Genomic DNA, 18,062 nt, shown 5'->3' with positions numbered 1-18,062 from the left:
AAGGCTCTCACAACCCCAAACAACTTCATTAATAAAATCTGTTGCCCAGGTATCCTGCAGGAGCTGACTCACCCTGGGAAGGCAACTGACTAGAGTCCTCTCTGAAGCAGTTTATGGTTCTAGAACCGCTTGGCCCTTCTATCTTGTTAGGAAGGTCCCCAACACAATCCCCTAGCAACAAGGGAGCGTGTATTTATGATGCTGGAAGAATCCGTTTTGGAACACTGGGGAGCAGTGCAAAGAGTCATCAGGATAAGCCCATGTATTTTGGGTCCTCTGAACAGGCGTAAGATGAAGCAACGTGATTGCACAAGGAAGCAGACCATCCAAGTGTCAAAATGAAAAAGGGGTGGTGAACGGGCCGCCAACCCAACTCCATTGAGAGCACCACTTAGTCTTCTTGCAAGCCTGCAAATGGCTTCTAGGTCAACAAAGATGCCTGACAACTTCAATATATACCATCTACTGTGAGTTTCTGTTTTATACAAACCAATTGCTAATTAATTACCATCTAACGACTGGGGAGAAATCCCTGCATTTTCTCCGTTCCTCGGAGAACTGAATGTTGCGACCAGCAAATAAGCTTCAGGACAGGGAAATTGTTTCCCTGTTTTTTATCTAGAAAGTTTGCTTGGACATTAAACATTTACTCATGGTGCTGGAAAGACTCTAACATTGACCTTTGCGATGTGGACCAAGCCTATTTCCAACTTCTTTCCCCACCCAGTGCTTTACTGCTTGAACAGTCCGTCAAAAATGAGCATCATCTGTGAAGATCATGTTCTTGTGTTTTGCTGGGCATATACTCAGGGATGTCCTGACAACTGACACCATTCCAGAGGGTGTACAATCTGACCAAACAGTTGTTGTTGTTGTTGTTTAGTCATTTAGTCATGTCCAACTCTTCATGACCCCATGGACCAGAGCACGCCAGGCATTCCTGTCTTCTACTGCCTCCCACAGTTTGGTCAAACTCATGCTGGTAGCTTCGAGAACACTGTCCAACCATCTCGTCCTCTGTTGTCCCCTTCTCCTTGTGCCCTCCATCTTTCCCAACATCAGGGTCTTTTCCAGGTAGTCTTCTCTTCTCATGAGGTGGCCAAAGTATTGCCGCCTCAGCTTCAGGATCTGTCCTTCCAGTGAGCACTCAGGGCTGATTTCCTTAAGAATGGGTAGGTTTGATCTTCTTGCAGTCCATGGGACTCTCAAGAGTCTCCTCCAGCACCATAATTCAAAAGCATCAATTCTTCGGCGATCAGCCTTCTTTATGGTCCAGCTCTCACTTCCATGCATCACTACTGGGGAAACCATAGCTTTAACTATACGGACCTTTGTCGGCAAGGTGATGTCTCTGCTTTTTAAGATGCTGTCTAGGTTTGTCATTGCTTTTCTCCCAAAAAGCAGGCGTCTTTTAATTTCGTGACTGCTATCACCATCTGCAGTGATCATGGAGCCCAAGAAAGTAAAATCTTTCACTGCCTCCATTTCTTCCCCTTCTATTTGCCAGGAGGTGATGGGACCAGTGGCCATGATCTTAGTTTTTTTGATGTTGAGCTTCAGACTACATTTTACCCTCCAGCCTTTCGCATGATGAATTCTGCATACAGTGGTACCTCGGGTTACATACGCTTCAGGTTACAGACTCCGCTAATCCAGAAATAGTGCTTCAGGTTAAGAACTTTGCTTCAGGATAAGAACAGAAATCGTGCTCTGGTGGCACAGCGGCAGCAGGAGGCCCCATTAGCTAAAGTGGTGCTTCATGTTAAGAACAGTTTCAGGTTAAGAACAGACCTCTGGAACGAATTAAGTACTTAACCTGAGGTACCACTGTATAAGTTAAATTAACAGGGAGACAATGTACAGCACAGAGACATAGTCGGGTATATATGGAAAGCAATGTCTGAATGCACTTGATAAATGTAAAGTCTTTGCTTTTGTCACAATGTGAACGAGGCTTGTTTGACTATAGTTTGGCTTTGGGAATACAGCAAGGGTGCCCTTCCCTTGGAGAGTTCGGACGAGGCAATGGACAGATCCGACGACGAGACAAACCCCCAATACCAAGGACTAACTGGTCTGCGGAACTTGGGCAACACCTGCTACATGAATGCTGTCATACAGTGCCTCTGCAGTGTTTCCCCGCTGGTGGAATATTTCCTCTCTGGAAGGTATACAGCATCGCTAAACAAGTAAGTTAATGGCCTTGCTCTGCTTAATTTTGGTTGTCCGAAGATCAGAGCCTGGACTGGCTCTGGGATTGAAGGGCTTGTTGGCAAGGTGTCTCTGGAGAGCACCCTCCTTTCTGACCCACTTCCACTCTGGGAATTAGGGGGAAGTCTATGGCTACAGCACTTCCTCCTAGAGATGCCTCATTGATTCCTTACTTTATCTCAGTATCGGCATGGGCGTTTTAGTCAGTGAGGACAAGAGTATGTCCCCAGTACTGAAGTATTATTGGGGGCCGTTCTGTGGAGGAGCCCTGCCCTTGGAGGATTTCTAGCTTGTTAGAATCCTAAGTCAGGGGTCAGCAAACCTTTTCAGCAGAGGGCCGGTCCACTGTCCCTCAGACCTTGTGGTGGGCCGAACTATATTTTGGGGAGGAAATATGAACAAAATTTCTATGCCTCACAAATAACCCAGAGATGCATTTTAAATAAAAGCACACATTCTACTCATGTAAAAACACGCTGATTCCCAGACCATATGCGGACCAGATTTAGAAGGTGATTGGGCTGGATCCGGCCTCCAGGCCTAGTTTGCCTACCCATGTCCTAAGTCCTCACTGATATACAGAGTGACACCACCCTTACCTGTCCTATAGAGTTTATGTGCGAAAGTAACTGTGCCCCACTGACTCCTCCCATTTCACCAGGTTTCGGTTATGCATTCTAGACCTACCCTCTTCTCCAAAGAACAAGCACCCCAGCTCACCTATTTTGGCTCAGAAGCTTCTACTGTTGGTATAACATAAAACTGTAGAGTTTGAAGGGACCCCAAGGCTCACCAAGTCCCAACACCCAGGCAATGCAGGAATCTCAGCTAAAGCATCTATGACAGACAGCCTTCCATCCAACCTCTGCTTATAAACCTCCAAGGAAGGAGAGAAAGTCCACAACCTCCCAAGGGAGACTTCCACTTTCAAACAGCTCTTCCTGAATCTCCTTTCTTGTAACTTGAATCCATTGGTTCGAGTCCCACCCTCCAGAGCAGGAGAAAACAAGCTTGTTCCCTCTTTCATGTGACAGCCCTTGAGATATTTGTGTGGGGATGTTTAGGGATGCAGGGGAGGATATATTGTCTAAGATATCCTATCCCAACTTGTCTTTACAAGTTCAACAAAATCAGCAGAGTTAACATTCCCCTTTTTTTGAAACATACACACAGCAGATAGCTTGCTCAGACTGTAAATATTTCCTGGTATTTCCCCTGTTTAATCCCTCCTAAAATAAGACGCTACGCAGTCTTCTGTAAAGTATAAAATGTTGATTCACAAGTAATCATCTGTTCACACAAACGTTCCCAGAAGGCAGACTTAAAAGGTTAGAACATAGTTTAAATGTGGTGACTATCTCCTTGAGGGAGAAAGCCCCTCTATTCTTCTCTTGGCCTGGAGCCAAGGGTGAACCCTTGTTTTTAAGTAGTGCTATTGTTAAGATGGCATCAATAGAGGCAAGAGAGACAAGATGGTAGCCAGCCTGTGGTTCTGGTTCTTTCTACTTCAGGAGAGGCCATGCCCATCTCAAGTTACACATAGGAAGTTTCGTCTCAGTTGGAAAGCAGGAGGTTCTGGCTGGAGGACTGAGACAACCTTCATGTCTACTCTAGCAATGTTGTGTTTGACTGCACCTGATTCTGACATCCCACAATTTGAACATAGCTATCCTATCTCCTCTCAGTCTCCTCTTTCCCAGGCTAAACATACCAAATTCCTTCAACTATTCCTCAAAAGGCTTGGTTTCCAGCCCCTTGATCATCTTGGTTGCCCTCCTCTGCTCACTTTCGTACGCATGGTGTGTCTCCTCCAAATGTCTTTGATACCTCTCTGAAGGCTCATCGATACTTCCATTTGCCCTGCCGCTTCCCTCAGTAAAAGCTCCAACCACATGCCCACAACTTTTCTCCAGCAGGCAGATAGTTGTACCCATGACATTCTGCACTGGAGACTGTATCCTTGCTGGTTTTCTCCCTGCAAATCTCTCATTGTAGGTTATGTTTACTTTTTTTTTTAAGAATATTTATTAAAGTTTTCAATAGTAATACAATAAAATCAAAAAGAAAAAATAACAAAAATACAAAAATGAAAATAATTAAAAACACATAAAGTTTCCATTACTTATTTTCCATTAACTTATTTCCCAGACCTCCTCGTACCTCCCTTTTTTGTATTCCAATTCAAATTGTTAGTTCAGCAAATCCTTATCAATAAATTTTAACCTATTTCTAAACCTTTTTTTCCATATTCTCTTAAAGCATTACAGCTGGAAACCACTTAATTTCTATCCGACATCATTCTAACATTCATTAATTTTGCAATATTTCTAGGTTATGTTTACTTTTAAGCTTGGGCTTCAATAGGTCAAAAAGGGAAGGGGCAGAGCAAAAAAAGGCTTTGCACAGCTTAAAAGCAATAATGAAAAAGACATTTCCCCAATCTAGCAAACAATAGATGGAGGCTGATCAAGGGGAGCTACTACCCAAAGGCAAAGGCTGCATAGACTTCAAGCTTTACTCAGTGTAGCAAGTGAGATGTACACGTTTTGCTAAGATGCTTTGAGCCGTTGGGTTGCCTACTGAATTCTAGGAGCCATTGGGGAATCGTACTTTTTGTCAGTGTTAACCATGATGGATGATTATCTTGTTCAAAATGATCCTGCACTGCCCTGTTAATCTCTTAAGGGAGGATGGAGAGATAGCGACTGCTTTTGCTTATTTGATGAATGATATGTGGCTGGGGGACTTTGACTGCGTGTCCCCAGAGGTGTTCCGATTGGTCATTGGTGAGCGATACCCAGCTTTCATCAAGAAGACCCAGCAGGATGCCCAGGAGTTTCTCATTTATGTCTTGAATGAGCTGCATGAAGCTCTCAAGAAGGTGAGTCATGGAGTCGAATTCAATTAACTGAGGCAAGGAAGAAGGGCTACCCCTATGCTATCCATATAATCAGTTATCAGTAATCAATATATTCATATATGCTCACACATCATCAGGGCTTACAGTATTTTATGATCCATTTTGAATCAAAGAGAAGCTGTGCCTTAGCTAATTGCATACTGCTTGAAACAGCAAAATTAGGACCTTTCCCCTACAAACATTTGTGTACCCTGGACAAGGGGAAGACGTGAATCAGAGATTCTGGTACAAAATCCCCTCCGATACAGGCTAAATTAATCCACAGAACAGGAAGAGCAAAACCACAAAATCTCCAAACTCCCTGTCCTGTCATAACTAGGGGAGAGGTTAGACAGAGCGTCACTGCGAGCATCGGAAAGCAGAACTAGAACTCCGTGCTTGACCAGTGCTTGACCAGGAGCTGGTAGCATGGCAAGAAGCTTGCTAATTGGCTAATTTTCGCTGACAATATCGTGACTGCCTCACGATCTATGATTTGCTGTGATCTGCTCAGGTATAAAGACCTCTGGATTTCTGTCAATCAGGGTCCCAGTTCCTTTTGGAAGAGATTCTAAACTGGGTCCTTTTTGCCTAGCAATAAACTTCACCTTCTTATTCTCCATTGCTGAGTCTGCCTGATCCCTATTTAACACCAAGCGAGTACCTGCTTACGTTCACGTGCTACAAACCAGCCCCACTGGCACCGAAGCCTGTGCAAGGACTTCCACAAGCAGACTAGGGCTTTCCCCCTTTCCCTCCACCTGCACCCCTTAAAATCGGCTCTGGCAGGTCAGGAAAATCCCCAGAACATCACCTGGGGGAAAGGAGATCGTTCCACCTGGCAATGTGAAAAGCTTGCACTGACAGAATGATTGCCAGAGTGCTACGTTGAATTCCTCTCCGTCTTTATAACTTGCCACTCTAGCCGTCCACTGAATTCTCATCTTTTGCAACACCTTGTGGCAATGAGTTCCACAGTCAGATTAAGACGGTGGGAATAGTATTTTTTATTTAAGCAGTTTGTCTTGTACTTCATTTAGAGCTGGTTCACAAATGCTGCTCTGTGTGTGCTTGTCTGCAAATCACCCTCTCAATATCATCCTTTTCAGTGTAACAACTATGAGACGCTAAATGCTCTCAGTCAAGTGTTACATAAGCGTGTGTGAATGTTTCACTGGGTAAACTATGATCTGGGATGCTTTGGATGAGGTTTGAGGAGCCCTGAGCTTTTCCCCTCATGCACCACAATTCCCATATTTACTTCCTGAGTGGGTTGGGATTTTGGGGTTTTTTTGCAACCCAGAGTTTGCCTGTCTCCTCTGAACTAGATGAATATGATTATAAATCCACATTCAATCTTTGGCTTGCAAGCCTGGTTTGTGGACATAACAATTTTTCATTGCATTGCACTTTTAATTTGTATATGGGTGACTCTCGGCTTACGGTTGGGTTGCATTTTGGGGATAGTGTTTAAAGCCAAAATTGTGTATAGTCAAAACACATTAGGTTCAGTGGTGGGTGGGATTGCCAAAGTCTTTTTCTCCACCCCATTTTTAATATTTTTTTTGCCAAGTGCATAAAGCTGAATGCACACAAGTTGAATGCATGTAACTTGCGAGTTAACCCGTACTGCCTATACACACATGCTGAAGAAACAACAGAAATACAACGAAGAGCACACATCTTATAACAATCTGATCCAATATAAGTCATAATAAAAAAAGACTTAAAATAAGCACCTACTATTCAATAAAGCAATAGTCAATAGTTTATTTTATTTATGCCACATTGACTCTTCACTCTCAACAATTGCAAAATAAATAAATAAATAAATTATAATCAATTAAAAAGAGTAGGAAGTCATAAAATGTCAAGAGCCAGGAATTAAATGTTGGGAGGGACCACCCCATAGCCCAGGCTCCTATGGCCTCCTTATGTAATGCCAAATAATTTCCTTCCCTTAAAGAGGAAAAACAATACAGGAATCTATACTCAACATTATTTTGGGATGCAGCCAGAAGCTTAGCAATAAATCATTAAGTTCCAGCTGAGACTTCAATGAGCAAATTTATAGTGGAGACTTTATGCATATAGGAAATGGTAGAGGAGAATGGAGGGAGTAATTACCTGCAGCCAAGCACTTGTTTTTAATGCATATGGGAATAAATGTAATTTAAAAATCTGAGCCATCATTAAAAAAACCCGAAATAAAGGAATCGAGGCCTAGCCCTGAGACTCTGATACGGAATCCAAACGGGATTGTTATGCTTTTAACGGCAATTTCTTGCTGTGACCGAGGATGATTTTGAAGAAGACTTTTAGTTACAATAGCAAGCGGGAGGGTGGAAATATAGTCTGTGACACGGCACATCTCTTCCCTTGCAGACAAGTAGGAGAAGAAACCAGGGGACCTCATCGTCTGCTTGGGAATCCAGGGGCTGCGTCGGCGAGTCCTCCATAATCACCCGGCTTTTTGAAGGACATCTCAGTTATGACATCATGTGTTTGGAATGCCAAACGACGACATACAAAAATGAGATCTTCACCGTATTATCTCTTCCCATCCCTTACGAAACTGAATGCTCGCTAGAGGTATTAGTTTCTCCCTTGCTGAGCAAAGCTGCCCAAGCTTAAGCCCAGCTTAAATTGTTGCTGCAATGTTGATTTTAACCCTCTTTAGGCAACTTGCCTGTAGGGCTGGAAACAGCCAACCTCCATTTGTCAGAATGCAAGCCCATCGGTCCATAGAGAATCTATCTGCCTTGCAAGCAGAAGGTCCCAGATTTAATCCTAGGCATCTGCAAGTAGGGTTGAAATCCTGGAGAGATGCTGTTGGTTAGTGTAGACCAGGGTTTCCCAGACTTGGGTCTTCAGCTGTTTGGGGACTACAACTGCTATCATCCCTAGCTAGCATGACCAGTGGTCAGGAATGATGGAAATTGTAGTAAAACAAACAAACAAAAACAGTTGGAGACCCAAGCTTGGGAAACTTTGGGGGAGACAATGTACCAATGGTCTGACTCAGTACAGTAGACGTTTGGGTTGCGAACGTGATCCGTGCGGGAGGCACGTTCGCAACCCGCTGCGCCATGTCTGCACATGCACGGGTTGCGATTCGATGCTTCTGCGCATGCGCAAAGCGCGATTTAGTGCTTGTGCGCATGTGTGACCACCAAAACTTGGAAGTAACCCATTCCGGTACTTCAGGGTTTTGTTGCATCCGTAACCTAAAAAAACGTAACCTGAAGCGTCTGTAACCCGAGGTATGACTGTATAAGGCAGTTTCCTATGCATAGCTGTCAATTTGCAGATTTGAAAATAAGGGACCAGCAGCCAAAATAAGGGACCTGCAGCCTCACCTGTTCCAGGCACTCCAGTCTTCCTGTCCTTCTGCAGTCTGGTCAAACTCATGCTGGTAGCTTCGAGAACACTGTCCAACCAACTTTGTAACCAGAGGTTCAACTGAATAGAATCTGAATCACATGCACCGCAAGGCCTATGCAGCCTCAACTTAAGATGGCTCCCCGGCCAGATGCACTGCAAAGTTTGCAGCAGCACGTGCAACAACATGGCGCCCAGCATTCAAAAACCCCCTCAGCTTGCATTAACTAGCCACACACGAGGCATGCAAGCTCCACCCCCCAGTCGTTCTTAGACTTATTGGGTGAGCAACACAGCCAAGCAACACAGTTGGAGCCTCCCTCCTCCCTGGCCGGCAGGGAGGGAGGGAGAGGAGCTGCTGCCTTTGAAATTTAAGGGACATTTAAGGGACATCCATCAGTAAGGGACAGCAGCGGGACATGGCCCTGGAATAAGGGACTGTCCCTTCAAATAAGGGACACTTGACAGCTATGTTCCTATGTGTTCTTCCTATGCGTTCTTACATGGTAAACGTGAACATGACTATGGATCATGCTTGTCCTGAGATGTTGATCGCAGGTAGAAGGTCTCTCTCACTGCAGTGATGGGTTGTAGCGTTAAATAGCTCTGCAGCTACACAAAGACAAATCTTTGGGTAGCTAACCTTCACAAGTTAGATAATTTGTATGCCTCTCTTCAGCAAGAGTGACTCACAATCAATCCGTTAACACAAGACAGTCCCTGCCTCCTGACCGGCAATCTGAAAAACATGATGCACAAGCGGAAAGGGACAGGGAGGGGACGGTGGGGGAGAAGCAAACTCAGGTACCAAATCTTAAATGGTAGATCTCATAATGACTAGGTGGCATAGGAACAGCTCAGGGCAAGGAGGTGCCTGATCGAGCTTGGCTTATGATGCAAGTTGGTGGAAGGAACCCAGCTTCCCACCTCTCCTATTGAAGCAGCTTGATGGAATGGCTATTGCCATGTGACAGAGCCTAATGGAGCTAGTCTTTCAGCAGAGCCGATGGAGGAGTTCTGCTTTTCTGCAATTACAGAGTACAGTCTGCAGGTAAGTTAGTTATAGTGGTTTGACATGTTGACTAATAATTCCACCTCTTCCCCCCCAAAAATTCCCCACTTTTGGGGGCCCCAGGAATGCCTCGAATGCTTCTTTCAGCAAGACATCTTGACTTGGAACAACCAAATTAACTGCTCCTGCTGTGGGATAAAGACAGATGCCGCTGTGAAAGCCAGCATAGCGAAGGCGCCCAAAATAGTTATCTTCCATCTAAAGAGGTACCATTCTTCTTATTTACAGCATCTCATGTGCTCTCCAGGTGGCTGTGGTGCAGGTCACAAAGAAACAGTTGCTGAAGATGGGAAAGGGGGAATAATTTGCCAAGTAGATTGGGTAAACTATTTGAAAGTGATTTCTGATTATGATCATTTATTTTCAGGTTTGACTGTCAAGGCAGTTACAAAAAGAAACTGAAAACCGACATCTACTATCCGTTAAATAACCTGGATTTGTCCTCTTACATATATCCACTCTTTCGGAAAAACCCAAAATACAGCTTATTTGCTGTGGTGGTAAGTGACATAGAAGACTCTATTCTAGTGCATATACGTCTGTTGGTCCAACACACTCCTGAATCACAACAAAGCTGGAGAGTGATATGGTAAGAAAAGGTGAGAGGGATAGGAAGATATGGCGATCACACACAGGGCCCCCGGACATTTGACAGTCCATTGACCCTGTGCCGCCACTGCGATTGCTTTTTCCGCTGCCACCACCCCGTATCTCACAGGGACACACAGAGTCCAGTCAGTAGTTAACATTAATAAATAATCAAGTTTATTTTTAAATGCAGGAACAAGCTTATGGTTTCAGTTAGTTTTTCTTGACAGTTTCTTATTCTTAGTTCCTAACAACTCCAAACTGATTATTCCAACTATCTATCTGACTCCACCTAACAATTCCTCTCGCTCTCTCACAATACAACTCTACCAACCCACACCTAAACCTCCCTCTTCCTTCTTCAACTCCCAAACCTCAACTCTCAACTCAACTAGCTTTCAAAACCTCCCACTCTAACTTTTATTCCCCCTTTGCATTCTCACTGGCCAATCACATCACACCTATTTTAACCCTTTCCTTATGACCCATCCTAGAAGGCAGAAGGTGATGACACTGTCTTGGGAAATGGGGGTACTTTGGGCTCTTCAAAACACATCTCTCTAGCCTATGATCAGGGAGACAGGTTGAAATTGCCACCAGCCTGCTGGCTAAGTGACCATAGTCAGATTACAATTTCTTAATGTGCTGGTTGCAGGGGGAAAGGGGTGGTAGTCATGAAACCATGCCTACCAGGCTTAGCTCCTCGGAACAAATGAAATGCTCTTTTGGTTACCTTTTGATTTATTGCCATCATTGTTGCAGAACCATTTTGGAGATCTGGATGGTGGCCACTACACTGCGTACTGCAAACACCCTCCCACCCAAAGCTGGTACAACTTTGACGACTCTCAGATCAGCGAGATCCCAGACCCTTCTGTGCAAACGTCTGCAGCTTATCTGCTGTTTTACAGCAGTCAAACTTTCTCTGTGCCGGTAAAAAACCAAAATGGCTAGGAAACGCACTGAAAACCATCGCGTACATAGGAAGCAGTGGTACTCTTAGCAAACGTTTCCTGACCCGGGCCGGCCAGGTTTCGAGTCATCCTTAAGGAAGAGGAACCACATTTCCTAATGCCTGTGTTCAGGCTGTAAGGTGGTATTTAAAAATGGGATTGTGAACAGCTTCTCCCTTCAGCGAAAAGACAGGTGCCAGACATGAACTCATTTTCAGTAAGCTTTCGGAGAAAGCAACAAACCGCTAGATAAATAAAGTCTTCCTGGGCAGCCAGAGTCTAAAGGAGTGTTGTTTTTTATTATTATTACAGAATCCAAGATGAAATATAATTTTAAATGGATTATATACATATGCATATATGTAGCAGACCTTTGAGACCCAGGGGCACAGATCCACAAGCCTTAAAAGGGGGAACAGACACTCAAGACAAGTTATTAATAAGCTGGACCAGTTATGACCCTGTCAAGAGGAGAACTAATGACAGCAGGCAGTGACCGCCTTTATCCACTCAAGTTGTACCCAGTAAGGCTCACGCAGGGCAACACTGCCTGCCCTCGCATCATAATACCACTCTTTGGGATCTAGATGGGATTATTTTCACAAGGAGTAAGGGAAAGCCGGAAATCCAAACTTGTCAAGTGTCCAAAACAGGCAAATAAGTTCTTTAACAGGCCATTGTATTTTCAAATAATTGCTTCAATAAGTTATTAAAAAGGAAAATAATCAATTCTGTAATATATACATTTTAGGGTGTGCAGATATCAATGCCATAGCTCAAACAAAAAAATACAGCTGTGCTCTTATCTGTAAGAATGAAGATATTCTAGACAAAACAAAAGCAACCCCTTTTCTGTTCTAGTGGTTCTCAAAGGGCCACATACCTTTATTATATACATACTTCGCATGTGCAAGTCTGCAATCAATATGTACACATACATTCCTACCTGTTTACATCATTCTAAGATATTCACAGTAGAATCAAGCTTAAGGTTAGTGTGAAAAGGCATAAATGTGGGAGACGAAAAAAGATATTGTTGGGTTCAGGGGCATTTTAAACCCATATATTAATGACTTTTAAAAAGGGCTAAGCTAGATTTATCATTTTGGAGCATTACTAAAAATAAGTGCTTTCAAAACTAATTGTTCCATATTATTAAACGGCAGAGTTAACAATTTCTGGACTAAGCAATAGCACTAACAGACACCTCAGCTGAGAAACCGCTGCAAACATCTTCTTCCTCAGCAACGGACCTTTTACTCATCACAGCTCAGCTCATTATAGGATGCATTTACAAAAAAAGACACCAATATTCTTCAAATGTTTCTTTATGTGGCTATATCGGCGGTTCGCTGTTCAAAAGAAGTGTAAAGGAGGATATAAGCAGCTGAGGATTTCACAGAGGACGCAGAGATGTCCGAGACTTCATGATCATCAAACTTAAACCATCGCTGTTTGGCAGCATTTTTGCAGTAGGCTGTGTAATGTCCTCCATCCAGCCCTCCGTAATGATTCTAGACAGAACAGGAATGAAATTAGGGGACCCCAAAATGTTATTTGGTCCGAATACTTCCCAGTACTCAAAAATCAAGGCATAAACTACTCCCAAGTGCTACTGAAAAGAATAAAGCCTTCATGGGGGAAATGTTAATAAACAACACTACATTGCACATGGTTGCTTAACAGGTGATGTTATATACAGATTAACTGGCAGGTAAGATTCATAGCTACACAAAATTACTTACAGATACTGCAAACAGGTTATATCTCTTCAAGTTACTCTTTGGGCCAATAACATATTGCGATAAGTCAAGGTTTTCCAATGGGAAGTCCACTGATGACTGAAGCTTTTGTTTCCACCGTCCATCGTAAGAAAACCTAGGCATGAAAAGCATGAAGAATTACATTAAAAGTTGAAAAGATATTATGGAAAAAACTAAAGCAAGGATTTCCACACTGCTATCCATTGCACATGTTATGCCACCATAGTTTCGTTGCTTCTGTTTTGTGTTTTAATCTCGTGAACCGCTCTGAGATCTTCTGATGACGGGCAGTATATAAATCTTATAAATAAAATTAAAATAAAGTAAAATTTCCCAAAGTGTCACCTCACAGACCAATTAGTTGCTTATGTGACCAAATAGCAGGATGGCTTAGGATGAATTGCAATTCTGCAATTCTGGGCTGCATCAATAGGAGTAGAGCATCTAGATCAAGGGAAGTAATAGTGCCACTGTATTCTGCTCTGGTCAGACCTCACCTGGAGTACTGTGTCCAGTTCTGGGCACCACAGTTCAAGAAGGACACTGACAAACTGGAATGTGTCCAGAGGAAGGCAACCAAAATGGTCAAAGGCCTGGAAACGATGCCTTATGAGGAACGGCTAAGGGAGCTGGGCATGTTTAGCCTGGAGAAGAGGAGGTTAAGGGGTGATATGATAGCCATGTTCAAATATATAAAAGGATGTCACATAGAGGAGGGAGAAAGGTTGTTTTCTGCTGCTCCAGAGAAGCGGACACGGAGCAATGGATCCAAACTACAAGAAAGAAGATTCCACCTAAACATTAGGAAGAACTTCCTGACAGTAAGAGCTGTTTGACAGTGGAATTTGCTGCCAAGGAGTGTGGTGGAGTCTCCTTCTTTGGAGGTCTTTAAGCAGAGGCTTGACAACCATATGTCAGGAGTGCTCTGATGGTGTTTCCTGCTTGGCAGGGGGTTGGACTTGATGGCCCTTGTGGTCTCTTCCAACTCTATGATTCTATGAATCTCACATCCTGAAAATCTCTTGCTTTTGTTTAAGGAGTTCCCTGGGTATAATTAAACCTACTCCTTGGTTTAATTAATGTGGTCAGCAGGAAACCAGGCCATATTGCCAATGTAACATGCAAAGCAGGGGCAAGGAATGTTTTCTGGCTGGCAGGCCAAATATTTATCTCCCCACCAGTGCTGGGCGAAATTTGACAAGTGGGTGGAGCTGCCCATCAGTCAATCACCCAACACCACTATGATTCTGTGCATTGAAGCTCCAGTTTACTTTAAAATGTAGACTAGTTGAAAGTCTTTTTGCAAGAAGCCCTGTGGGAGTTTTAAAGAGCAATGCAAAACTGTTTGCAAAAGAGCTTTCAAATAGCCCTGCACTGTGCTTTGGCTGCATGTGCCTGTTCCCAGGAGAGCAGCCAAGACAGAAATCACCCCTGCCCATTAGTTGTCATCACCATAGGAGGGATGTCAGATGACTAGGTGTGGGTTTTGAGAAATGGCATTCTGGGTTGAATTTGACCCCCTGGCAGACAAGACTGGCCTGCGAACCAGAGTTATCCACCAAAATGTAAAATAAGCCCATAAGAGACTCTGAACGCATTACATTTCTCACCTCAAAATACGTATGTTATGCATTCTCCAACACTACCCCATGCAAATATATATTTCAGAGACTACATTTCTGAACATGAAACAGAAGCAGCACCAGGTAGGGCCTGAAATGTCTCTGACATTCCAGAGAGCTGCAACTGAACCAAATGGACAATATGAAGCAGCTTCCTATGTTATATTAAACAAAAAAATCACCTTAGAGCTTTTAGGAAGGCTAAATAATCTGTACAGTTACTTTTGAGTCTTACCGCTTCAAGTGCACTAACAAAACAGGAGGCAGCTTCCAGATTTCTAATTTTTTCAAAGAATCTCTTCGGGTTTTGCAATGACTACAATGAAATCTATTGTTATCCGTCAGTTTTTCTTCTTTGGAGAATAATCTAAGGCATTCCTGGGGGGAGGGGGGGAAGCAAAAACAAAACACAACCTGAATTCAAAGGTTTATAGCAGAGGTGAGGATTTATAGGAACAGTTTTGTTGAAAGAAAAACTGGGAAAGTTAAACATTGTTAACTAGTGACCTAAAGTCACTCATTTGACTAACCTGTAGGGTACATTTACTGGTAGATGCAAGTGGCAAGGACAAATGCATAAAAGCCTCAAAGGTCCGAGACTTTTTGTGACACGTAAGACACTGAACTGTGGATTTGAACTGGCCTTGGAAGAGAGCAACAATAATCGATTCATTGAGCAGTTTGTGTTTGTGCCAGGCAAGTTCTGCCGCTTTGAAGTCATCCAGATTATCATTATTTTCTTCTTTGTAACGTTTTCTGTTGTCAGCCTGGAAAGTTGGGAAGTAAAAAAAAAAAAATGCTTAAAGCATAACTGAAACATATGAAGGTAAGTTTTACAGACAGGAACATCATCAGGTGGAGCTATGGAAAGACAGAAGGAAGGTGATAATGCTAAACATGCAAACATTGAAACAGATTCTTTGAGCACCCTGGCTACGTTGTGCTATTGCATTTTTTCTTGGCCAGAAGAATGGAAACCTTCTGCCGAGAGTCACAGACTGAAAGCAATTATTTGTACATGCGAGAACAGATGGATAGTTTTCTTTGAATCCTTTCGTTTGCTTTTCTTACCACTATTCTCCTTTTCTCTCATGTGTTTGGCTTATTTTGCTACTGTTGTTTTATCATTACAGTACCTAACTATCGAAGCCTTTTCACCAAGGCCAGACTGAATGTCTTCCCCTCTGCAGTGCTGGATGGTAGGTTGAGAGGAGTTCCCTACCAGGACAGACTTTGCTCATGTGCTCAAGACATCGAGTCCATAAATCATATTTTGTTACATTGTGCGAAGTATGAGCAGGCCAGGGCTGAACTGATACTACCCTTGCTGGTGCCTTTCCCGGGAAAGTCAGAGGCTCACTATGTCAGGTTCCTACTGGAAGACCGGACAAAAGCTAGAACTTTGGCAGTGGCAAAGTTTTTATCGGTGGTTGAAAGAACAAATGAGCCCAATATTCCAAACAAAGTGCTTGATTAACCTGGAGGTAGGCTGTATGAACTCTGTATTGATTTGTAATGTTTTGTTGGTCTCTGGACCGTAATAAATTAAAAAAAAAAAAATCATTACAAATATATGCTTTACCTAATGTGTATGTAAACAAAAAACCCCAGCAAATGCATATTTTTAAAAAAGAGTCACATTTCTTTAAGGGCCACATACCAGCAGTGAATAGGACCCTGCTTCCCCTCTTTCTCCTCCCTCCACCCCTAAGGGAGCAGCTGCCAGGCAAGTGACAAGATTGCTCTTGATAGAGATCTGAACAAATAACTTGCAAATACTCTTAACTTTCTCTCCCGTCACTTGTTTGATTCTTGCCCCTTTGCCCTCCTCCTCAACCTCCGACTGCCCTGCCCGCTACAACAAGCCTCCAAGGCTTACAGCGAGCTTTTAAAGCAGGTGAGTACCACCAAACCCCATACTGAAGATGGCATGGAAAGCTAGGGCTGAGCAATTGGGGTTGGGGGTAAAGGCCATCTGGAGAGAACATGGCAAAAGCAAGATTCAAACTGGCGATTCAAATCTGTAGCTCAGCTTTTTAGCTACATTCCACACCAGTTTGTACACTATCTATCTACAGTTGTACCTTGGTAGTCAAACGCCTTGCGACTCGAACGTTTTGGCTCCCCAACGCTGCAAACCCGGAAGTGAGTGTTCTGGTTTGCGAACGTTCTTTGGAACCCAAACGTCCAATGCTGCTTCCGATTGAGTGCAGGAAGCTCCTGCAGCCAATCAGAAGCCGCGCCTTGGTTTTCAAATGTTTTCGGAAGTCGAACGGACTTCCGGAACGGATTCCGTTCAAGAACGAAGGTACGTGTGTGTGTGTGTGTGTGTGTGTGTGTGTGTGTGTGTAAGATCAACTGAATCATGCCATCCCTGCTTGTGATCTAAAGGAAGTTCTCAAGCTTGGGTAGCTACAGGCTTCCTAACTGAAGTTGGGGAAAAGGGAAGATGGAGAATTCAGTTGGCAACATTCTCTTGTGTCTTCTCTAGTCTACGTGCGCAGGGAGGTCCAGCTCAAAAGCTTGCGAAATGTTGAATAGAGTCTACACATACAGCGGAATATGGCAGACTGGACCGTAGCACTTAATTGCTGCTGGGATATCATGTTTCTTAACGATCCCTTTAACACATTTTAAGCAGAATATGAGCCCAAAAGGCAAAGGGATTTCTTATTATACTAACTTTCTATTTGAAGTAAGGTGTTTTTTTTGGGGGGGGTGGTTAAGTGAGGGAGTGCTTCAGAATGGTGTTCCCCCATCTGCAGTCTGAAGTAGCACAGTCCATTCTGCAATTTAATTCTGCTGTTTGTGTAACCTAACTAAGAAATGGTAGTTGCAATGGATTGGAGAAACGAGACACACTCAAATAAGGTTATAACCATAACCTCCTTTTTGCGGAACTTTTGTGTTTTAGGAACAGAACACTGAATAGTTGCAGTGGCATCCAAGAGTGAAATGAAGAACAGGTTTTTTTTTCCTATCACACTCATGACATGGCAAAACAAACAATAAATCTATGTACTAGACAGAAGATGGATAATAAAGTTTTGGTTTACTTACTCTCTAAGAGGACATCATAGTTTTTGTAAAAATAGGAAGGAAAAAAAAGACTGAAAAACAGATCTTGCAAAAAAATATATATCCAGTTATTACATGGCTAATTTCAGGAAAGGTAAGCTAGATGAGGATAACATGATGGACAAACCTTTTAAAACTGAACTTAGTTAATAAGAAAATAAATCCTTCAAATTCAAAAGGAAACTAGTATAGTTGTCTTTGACAGACTGTGCCCAATTCCTTGATCGTTACAAACTGGATATTGCAAAGCAGTTTTATACTAAATTTCTTGGCTATATTTATAGATGCTTTCTCCTAAAGTAATTCTGATTAGAGATCAGTTAAGCTGCACACATCTGCCTCTGCATTAAGAGTTTCTCATTCTTTACGTGGGCATTTTAGCAGAAAGAAACAATGATGAACTCGATGGGGAAAAGAGTGAATATTTTGCTGTAATTAAGGATCTTAGGGCTAGCATCAGTTTGATTAAATAGAAAGGCAACCTTTCTGTTAATC

General features: G+C 43.0%; 2 protein-coding genes across 5 annotated transcripts in view; one reads left to right on the top strand and one right to left on the bottom strand.

Moving 5' to 3' along the window:
- The first annotated feature begins 203 nt into the window (after window positions 1-203).
- Window positions 204-11,388, top strand: USP50 (ubiquitin specific peptidase 50). Its single transcript, XM_081888723.1, has 7 exons — window positions 204-467; window positions 1,989-2,189; window positions 4,897-5,092; window positions 7,496-7,702; window positions 9,627-9,769; window positions 9,931-10,063; window positions 10,914-11,388. Exons 1-7 carry the CDS (start codon window positions 415-417, stop codon window positions 11,103-11,105), a joined length of 1,125 nt encoding a protein of 374 aa, XP_081744849.1. The 5' UTR covers window positions 204-414; the 3' UTR covers window positions 11,106-11,388.
- A 564-nt stretch (window positions 11,389-11,952) lies between these two features.
- USP8 (ubiquitin specific peptidase 8) overlaps window positions 11,953-18,062 on the bottom strand; it is a 36,798-nt gene continuing 30,688 nt past the window's right edge. For all 4 annotated transcript variants that reach the window (XM_081888445.1, XM_081888443.1, XM_081888446.1 and 1 more), the window contains 4 exons: window positions 15,020-15,256; window positions 14,725-14,867; window positions 12,850-12,982; window positions 11,953-12,618 (listed from right to left, as the gene is read on the bottom strand). In XM_081888445.1, coding sequence (XP_081744571.1) covers window positions 12,433-12,618; window positions 12,850-12,982; window positions 14,725-14,867; window positions 15,020-15,256 — 699 coding nt within the window. In that variant the 3' untranslated portion in view covers window positions 11,953-12,432. The remainder of the gene's footprint in view (window positions 12,619-12,849; window positions 12,983-14,724; window positions 14,868-15,019; window positions 15,257-18,062) is intronic.

Source organism: Podarcis melisellensis, assembly GCF_964234715.1.
Source record: "Podarcis melisellensis genome assembly, chromosome: 14".
Lineage (NCBI taxonomy): Eukaryota > Metazoa > Chordata > Lepidosauria > Squamata > Lacertidae > Podarcis > Podarcis melisellensis.
This window is presented reverse-complemented; position numbering and strand designations above follow the sequence as displayed.

Excerpts from the sequence above, each read along its gene's own strand:
- USP50 (XM_081888723.1), top strand. The coding sequence starts at position 415 with ATGGCTTCTAGGTCAACAAAGATGCCTGACAACTTCAATATATACCAT. Across the intron at positions 2,190-4,896 it reads TATACAGCATCGCTAAACAA|GGAGGATGGAGAGATAGCGA; the intron begins GTAAGTTAATGG and ends TAATCTCTTAAG. Across the intron at positions 7,703-9,626 it reads AAACTGAATGCTCGCTAGAG|GAATGCCTCGAATGCTTCTT; the intron begins GTATTAGTTTCT and ends TGGGGGCCCCAG.